The sequence below is a fragment of the Oncorhynchus tshawytscha genome, linkage group LG02 (genome assembly GCF_018296145.1).
Source record: "Oncorhynchus tshawytscha isolate Ot180627B linkage group LG02, Otsh_v2.0, whole genome shotgun sequence".
Taxonomy (NCBI): domain Eukaryota; kingdom Metazoa; phylum Chordata; class Actinopteri; order Salmoniformes; family Salmonidae; genus Oncorhynchus; species Oncorhynchus tshawytscha.
Window position 1 is genome coordinate 2,204,138 of NC_056430.1, and position 8,699 is coordinate 2,212,836.

The 8,699-nt window shown below is 43.2% G+C and overlaps 1 protein-coding gene across 1 annotated transcript in view; it reads left to right on the top strand.

Annotated features, from left to right (window-relative positions):
* The window catches only part of LOC112237607 (phosphatase and actin regulator 3-like), a 90,525-nt gene extending 88,166 nt beyond the window's left edge, over positions 1-2,359 (top strand). Inside the window, exon 12 of the mRNA XM_042329559.1 lies at positions 701-2,359. Coding sequence (XP_042185493.1) covers positions 701-716 — 16 coding nt within the window. The 3' untranslated portion in view covers positions 717-2,359. The remainder of the gene's footprint in view (positions 1-700) is intronic.
* Positions 2,360-8,699: the final 6,340 nt, after the last annotated feature.

Sequence of the window (8,699 nt, forward strand, 5' to 3'; positions counted from 1 at the left end):
AATCCTGGATTGCTTCTCCACAGATGACCATTACCTAACTATTCTATTCAGTTTCTGTCCAGCACTGAGGACAGAGCACCTTCAGTCCATTCAGTTATTAATAGATCACCTTCCGTCCGTTCAGTTATTAATAGATCACCTTCCGTCCGTTCAGTTATTAATAGATCACCTTCCGTCCGTTCAGTTATTAGTAGATCACCTTCAGTCCATTCAGTTATTAATAGATCACCTTCCGTCCGTTCAGTTATTAATAGATCACCTTCCGTCCGTTCAGTTATTAATAGATCACCTTCAGTCCGTTCAGTTATTAATAGATCACCTTCAGTCCGTTCAGTTATTAATAGATCACCTTCAGTCCGTTCAGTTATTAATAGATCACCTTCCGTCCGTTCAGTTATTAATAGATCACCTTCAGTCCATTCAGTTATTAATAGATCACCTTCCGTCCGTTCAGTTATTAATAGATCACCTTCAGTCCGTTCAGTTATTAATAGATCACCTTCCGTCCGTTCAGTTATTAATAGATCACCTTCAGTCCATTCAGTTATTAATAGATCACCTTCAGTCCATTCAGTTATTAATAGGTGTCTGATTGATGTATTTCTGGGAATGGATCAGTTCATCTAACACTGACTGCCCTCTCTTTCTTCTCCTCTTCTCTTTCTCTTTCCTCTCTCTCTCTGCTCTCTCCTGTTTCTAGGTTCCATCGGCCGTAGTGTAGTGGTGGTTTCTTCTGCAGAAGCTGGGTGGTCCAATTATCAGTGAAGACCATATGACAGTGTTCCCAGGTTCCTACCCACGGCCCCAGACTGTCCTGTCTTGATATGTGGGCTAGTTCCCGGATGTTCGACCTACAGATATCTGTCTGTCTTTGTGCCAACTTGGAGGCTGTCTGTCTCTCTGTGTGTCACCATGGAGGCTATGTCTCTAGAGCTGGCGCCCAGGAAAGATCACAGGAGACATCAGACTGATATTCTCTTAAAGGAGCTATCAAAACGTCTCTGGTCGCTTTCTCCTAGACGTCAACCAATGAGAAAAAGATGAATGAAAAAGATGACAGCACTTGTTAGTTCACGAGTTGTTTCTCTCGATTCACTCCATACCAGCAGTCTAAAAGAATCAGAAAACTATTGCCATGCAACAAATGTTTCTCAGAATTTCTCTTGGTGTGGTGAAGGTTAAAAAGAAACCTACGAAGAAGGCTAAAGGATGAAAGAGTACATCCCTGAGACTGCTGCTGTGGAATAAACTGAAATAAATAATGTTGACTGTGAGTGCTTGGGGTCTGGTTTCATAGTGGATCCTTGGATCAGCCACAGGAGGAACTACGAGGAGCCTCCAACCTGGAGGAACCAGCCTGATCGCTGCATTCACCATTCTATTTCACTTCACGCACCAACCTCACATTCCTCCTCAGTTTGAGCCTATGTCTGTGACGAGAGGCAGTATTCAAAACGTACTTATCAGCGATTGCATCAACTTCAACCAATCACTGTTTCTGAGAGGAATCTGATTGGATCAGTCATTTTCCGATGTATTCCAAACACCTATTGGATAAAGACTAGACGGATAAGTGCAGTGAGACAGAATGGTGAAGGCAGCGATCAGGCTGGTTCCTCCTCCAACCTGCTTGGAGGAAACAGCATATCTCCTTCAGAGGACCATCTGAAAATTTTCCTCAACACCTTGTTTCTCCATCTTAGAGGACGGAGGAGACACATTGGAATGCGTCCCAAATGGCACCTTATTCCTTATTTTATAACAGACTCTTTGAAAGCTGAAAGAACGATGGCAGACAAAGGATGTGGTGCATGTGACCAACGAACCCTTTCCTCTCCTCTTCAGAAACGCTAGTTAAAGGCTGCAAAATTCCAGAAAATTCCAGTTGGAGGGTTTCAGGATTTTATGCTTAATTTATTCTCTCCTGATTCCAGGAATCTCTAACCAGGATTTCTGGAAAACCTGGGGATTTTGGGAAAGTGACAGGATTTTGCGACCCTAAATGCTAGTCTCCCCTCCAGCACCCAGGCATCTCTCTCTATGGGCTGACAGTGTTATTAATGTTGTTGGTAACCATGTCTGTCTAAAGCAGGGGTATCAAGCTCATTCCACGGTGGGCCGAGTGTCTGCAGGTTTTTGTTTTTTCCTTTCAATTAAGACCTAAATAGTGACCTTAATTCATCAATCAAGTACAAGGGTGGAGAGAGAACCTTCAGAGACACAGCCACCCGTGGAATGAGTTTAACACGTGGTCTAAAGCACCTTTGTAAGCACTATTTATCGTCTGCACAATACAAGTTGACTTTTTAAGAACTGCTGTTGTTGTAGTGTCTTTAATAAGGTGGTTGGTTGGAGGGGGTTGGAGGGTCTTTAATAAGGTGGTTGGTTGTAGTGGGTCTTTAAGGTGGTTGGTTGGAGGAGTCTTTAAGGTGGTTGGTTGTAGTGGGTCTTTAATAAGTGGTTGGTTGGAGGGGTCTTTAATAAGGTGGTTGGTTGTAGTGGGTCTTTAATAAGGTGGTTGGTTGGAGGGGTTGGAAGGTCTTTAATAACATGGTTGGTTGTAGTAGGTCTTTAATAAGGTGGTTGGTTGGAGGGTCTTTAAAAAAGTGGTTGGTTGGTTGGAGGGTCTTTAATAAGGTGGTTGGTTGGTTGGAGGAGTCTTTAATAAGGTGGTTGGTCGGAGGGTCTTTAATAAGGTGGTTGGTTGGAGGGTCTTTAAGGTGGTTGGTTGGAGGGGTTGGAGGGTCTTTAATAAGGTGGTTGGTTGGAGGGGGTTGGAGGGTCTTTAATAAGGTGGTTGGTTGTAGTGGGTCTTTAAGGTGGTTGGTTGGAGGAGTCTTTAAGGTGGTTGGTTGGAGGAGTCTTTAATAAGGTGGTTGGTTGGAGGGGTCTTTTAATAAGGTGGTTGGTTGTAGTGGGTCTTTAATAAGGTGGTTGGTTGGAGGAGTCTTTAATAAGGTGGTTGGTTGGAGAGTCTTTAATAAGGTGGTTGGTCGGAGGGTCTTTAATAAGGTGGTTGGTTGGAGGGTCTTTAAGGTGGTTGGTTGGAGGGGTTGGAGGGTCTTTAATAAGGTGGTTGGTTGGATGGGGTTGGAGGGTCTTTAATAAGGTGGTTGGTTGTAGTGGGTCTTTAATAAGTGGTTGGTTGGAGGGGTCTTTAATAAGGTGGTTGGTTGGATGGGGTTGGAGGGTCTTTAATAAGGTGGTTGGTTGTAGTGGGTCTTTAATAAGTGGTTGGTTGGAGGGGTCTTTAATAAGGTGGTTGGTTGTAGTGGGTCTTTAATAAGGTGGTTGGTTGGAGGGTCTTTAATAAGGTGGTTGGTTGGAGGGTCTTTAATAAGGTGGTTGGTTGGAGGGTCTTTAATTAGGTGGTTGGTTGGAGGGGGTTGGAAGGCCTTTAATAACGTGGTTGGTTGTAGTAGGTCTTTAATAAGGTGGTTGGTTGGAGGGTCTTTAAAAAAGTGGTTGGTTGGTTGGAGGAGTCTTTAATAAGGTGGTTGGTCGGAGGGTCTTTAATAAGGTGGTTGGTTGGAGGGTCTTTAAGGTGGTTGGTTGGAGGGGGTCGGAGGGTCTTTAATAAGGTGGTTGGTTGGAGGAGTCTTTAAGGTGGTTGGTTGGAGGAGTCTTTAATAAGGTGGTTGGTTGGAGGGGTTGGAGGGTCTTTAATAAGGTGGTTGGCTGGAGGGGTTGGAGGGTCTTTAATAAGGTGGTTGGTTGTAGTGGGTCTTTAAGGTGGTTGGTTGGAGGAGTCTTTAAGGTGGTTGGTTGGAGGAGTCTTTAATAAGGTGGTTGGTTGGAGGGGTCTTTTAATAAGGTGGTTGGTTGTAGTGGGTCTTCAATAAGGTGGTTGGTTGGAGGAGTCTTTAATAAGGTGGTTGGTTGGAGGGGTCTTTAATAAGGTGGTTGGTTGGAGGGTCTTTAATAAGGTGGTTGGTTGGAGGGTACTCTCTAACCCAGTGTTGAATTGGGCCGGAACACACCGGTACTCTCTAACCCAGCATTGAATTGGGCCGGAACTCACCAGTACAGAGTACCTCAGATTTTCTACTGCCTATGATAGAATAAAGGTGTAGTTCCGGCTACTAAATATAAACAGCACAAGTACTGGAACTTATTTTAGTCCATGGTTTGTTTTTCATTACGTTTCTTATTAGATCAACAGAATGTGTCAGACCAATCATCTGTGTACTGTCCAGCAGTTTCCCTGTTCACCAACACACACAGACCCCTCACTGCTCACAGTCATGACTAGCTAGGCCTGTATATGGAGCAGCCTGGACCAGAGAGGTGAGTGGGATGGAGGGAAGGATGCTCTAACGTGTCCAACACAAACCAAGAACCCTGATTGCTTGCAGTAATGACAACTAAATATGGACTGGGAGTTGGGCGGAAGTGAGGTAGGGATCGAAAAAGCTTTGTTTTGGAATCAATCAAACAAATGTATTTATTTATAAAGCCCTTCTACATCAGCAATTGTAGTGCATATACAGAAATCCAGCCTAAAACCCCAAATATTTATTTTGACAGAGTCGATGCTGAGACCAAACTTTATTTGTCACAAACACATGGTAAGCAGATGTTAATGCGAGTGTAGTGAAATGCTTGTGTTTATAGTTCTGACAATGCAGTAATAAGGTGTCTTTATTTAGACAGGGAGTCAATGCTGAGACCAAGGTGTCTTTATTTAGACAGGGAGTCAGTGCTGAGACCAAGGTGTCAATTTAGACAGGGAGTCAATGCTGAGACCAAGGTGTCTTTATTTAGACAGGGAGTCAATGCTGAGACCAAGGTGTCTTTATTTAGACAGGGAGTCAATGCTGAGACCAAGGTGTCTTTATTTAGACAGGGAGTCAGTGCTGAGACCAAGGTGTCTTTATTTAGATGGCAGCATTCGCGCGAATCACTGATTTTAACCAGGGCAAGGTGTTCCCACATGCTTCAAGAGGGCCACCATTGTTCCTGTTCCCAGGCAAGCTAACTACGACTACCGCCCCGTAGCACTCACTTCCGTCATCATGAAGTGCTTTGAGAGACTAGTCAAGGACCATATCACCTCCACCCTACCTGACACCCTAGACCAACTCCAATTTGCTTACTGCCCCAATTGGTCCACAGATGCAATCGCAACCACACTGCCCTAACCCATCTGGACAAGAGGAATACCTTTGTGAGAATGCTGTTCATCGACTACAGCTCGGCATTTAACACCATAGTACCCTCCAAACTCGTCATCAAGCTCGAGACCCTGGGTCTCAACTCCGCCTTGTTTAACTGGGTACTGGACTTCCTGATGGGCCGCCCCCAGATGGTGAGGGTAGGCAACAACATCTCCACCCCTGCTGATCCTCAACACAGGGGCCCCACAAGAGTGCGTTCTGAGCCCTCTCCTTTACTCCTAGTTCACCCACGACTGCGTGGCCACGCACGCCTCCAACTCAATCATCAAGTTTGCAGACGACACTACAGTGGTAGGCTTGATTACCAACAACGACGAGACGGCCTACAGGGAGGAGGCCCTCGGAGTGTGGTGTCAGGAAAATAACCTCACACTCAACATCAACAAAACAAAGGAGATGATTGTGGACTTCAGGAAAGAGGGAGCACCCCCCTATCCACATCGACGGGACAGTAGTGGAGAGGGTAGAATGTTTTAAGTTCCTCGGCGTACACATCATGGACAAACTAAATTGCTCCACCCACACAGACAGCGTGGGGAAGAAGGAGCAGCAGCGCCTCTTCAACCTCAGGAGGCTGAAGAAATTCGGCTTGTCACCAAAAGCACTCAAACTTTTACAGATGCACAATCGAGAGCATCCTGACGGGCTGTATCACCGACTAGTACGGCAACTGCTCCGGCCACAGCCGTAAGGCTCTCCAGAGGGTAGTGAGGTCTGCACAATGCATCACCGGGGGCAAACTACCTGCCCTCCAGGACACCTACACCACCCGATGTCACAGGAAGGCCATCAAGGACAACAACCACCTGAGCCACTGCCTGTTCACCCCGCTATCATCCAGAAGGCGAGGTCAGTACAGGTGCATCAAAGCTGGTACTGAAAAACAGCTTCTCTCTCAAGGCCATCAGACTGTTAAAACTTCTTGATGCACCCATCCCGTTAGCGGGATTATTTACGTCAACATCAGCTGGATTGCAGAGCGCCAACTTCAAATTAAATTACTAAAAATATTTAATTTTCATGAATTCACAAGTACAATATAGCAAAACACAGCTTAGCTTGTTGTTAATCCACCTGGCATATCAGATCTCAATAAAGCTTTTCGGCGAAAGCTATCCAAGCGTTTATGTAAGAACATCTCTCTCAGTAGTCAAAATATTACAAATCAAATCAAATTTATTTATATAGCCCTTCGTACATCAGCTGATATTTCAAAGTGCTGTACAGAAACCCAGCCTAAAACCCCAAACAGCAAGCAATGCAGGTGTAGAAGCACGGTGGCTAGGAAAAACTCCCTAGAAAGGCCAAAACCTAGGAAGAAACCTAGAGAGGAACCAGGCTATGTGGGGTGGCCAGTCCTCTTCTGGCTGTGCCGGGTGGAGATTATAACAGAACATGGCCAAGATGTTCAAATGTTCATAAATGACCAGCATGGTCGTATAATAATAAGGCAGAACAGTTGAAACTGGAGCAGCAGCACGGTCAGATGGACTGGGGACAGCAAGGAGTCATCATGTCAGGTAGTCCTGGGGCATGGTCCTAGGGCTTAGGTCCTCCGAGAGAGAAAAAAAGAGAATTAGAGAGCATATGTGGGGTGGCCAGTCCTCTTCTGGCTGTGCCGGGTGGAGATTATAACAGAACATGGCCAAGATGTTCAAATGTTCATAAATGATCAGCATGTTCGAATAATAAGAAGGCAGAACAGTTGAACAGCTAGCCGCCAAGTAGATTGGTCACGAAATTCAGAAAAGCAACAAATTAAATCGCTTACCTTTGATGATCTTCGGATGTTTGCACTCACGAGACTCCCAGTTACACAATAAATATTAAATGTTCCTTTTGTTCCATAAAGATTATTTTTATATCCAAAATACCTTCATTTGTTTGGCGCGTTATGTTCAGAAATCCACAGGCGCGAATGCTCACGAAATTTCCAAATAGTATCCGTAATGTCCACAGAAACATGTCAAACGTTTTTTATAATCAAGCCTCAGGCTGTTTTTTCAATATACTGTATCATCGATAATATACTTTAGCTTCGTCAATAGGAGAGAGAGACACAATGGCTGCTCAAAACTGTTTGCCAAGCAAAATTCTGGGGACACGCAGCTATACACTGACGCGATGTGATCTTTCTCGCTCATTTTTCAAAATAAAAGCCTGAAACTATGTCTAAAGACGGTTCACAACATAGGAAAGCCATAGGAAAAGGAATCTGGTTGATATCCCTTAAAATGGAGGGAAGGCATTCAATGGAACATGGAGCTTTCAAAATAGAGGCCACTTCCTGGTTGAATTTTCCTCAGGTTTTCACCTGCAATATCAGTTCTGTTATGCTCACAGACAATAGTCTTTAAACTTTATAGTGTTTTCTATTCTAATCTGACAATTATATGCATATTCTAGATTCTAGGCCTGAGAAATACGCAGTTAAATTTGGGTACGTTTTTCATCCAAAAATCAAAATACTGCCACCTACACTCAACAGGTTATTAAACAGCCACCACTAACATTGAGTGGCTGCTGCCATACATATAAAAAAATTATCACGAGCCACTTTAAACAATGCCACTTAATATAATGTTTACATACCCTACATTACTCATCTCATATGTATATACTGTACTCTATACCATCTACTGCATCTTTATGTAATACATGTATCACTAGCCACTTTAAACAATGCCACTTAATATAATGTTGTCGTGTCTTTACTATCATTAAAATAAGACTTAGTTTTTACCAAAGATTCTCTGTAATTAGTATTGCGCGATTAAACTGATTAATCATGTAACTTTAATTAAATAGGAAGTCGGGGCACCAAGGAAAATATTCAGATTACATAGTTATAATTTCCTAATATAACCTTTCAGATATTTTCATATCTGATCAATAGTCTTCTGATTAATTAATGATTTACTTTACCTCACGTTAGCCTCATTCCAAACGTCGTAAATTGTTGGTTATCTGCACAAACTCAGTCTTCACGATGAGTCATCCATACATCAGTTGTCTTAAATCATTTATTTATTAACTAACTAAACAATCACAGAAGTGCACACACAAAGTAAATATGGTTACAAGAAATGATAGGAGAATGTGCCCTAGTGGGCTAAACTGGCATCGCGGCTTGGTGGACAAAAGAGGTCAGCAGAGAAGTCACTAGAGTTGATAATTATAACAATTGAAATGCTAATCCTTTGCACATGAATGCTCACTCAGTATTTAGTCAGCCACCAATTGTGCAAGTTCTCCCACTTAAAAAGTTGAGAGAGAATAAGTGTAATTTTCATCATAGGTACACTTCAACTATGACAGACAAAATGAGAAAAAAAATCCAGAAAATTACATTGTAGGATTTTTAATGAATTTATTTGCAAATTATGGTGGAAAATAAGTATTTGGTAACCTACAAACAAGCAAGATTTCTGTCTCTCACAGACCTGTAACTTACTTCTTCTTTAAGAGGCTCCTCTGTCCTCCACTCGTTACCTTTCTTCAGTTGAACTGAACATTTCTTAC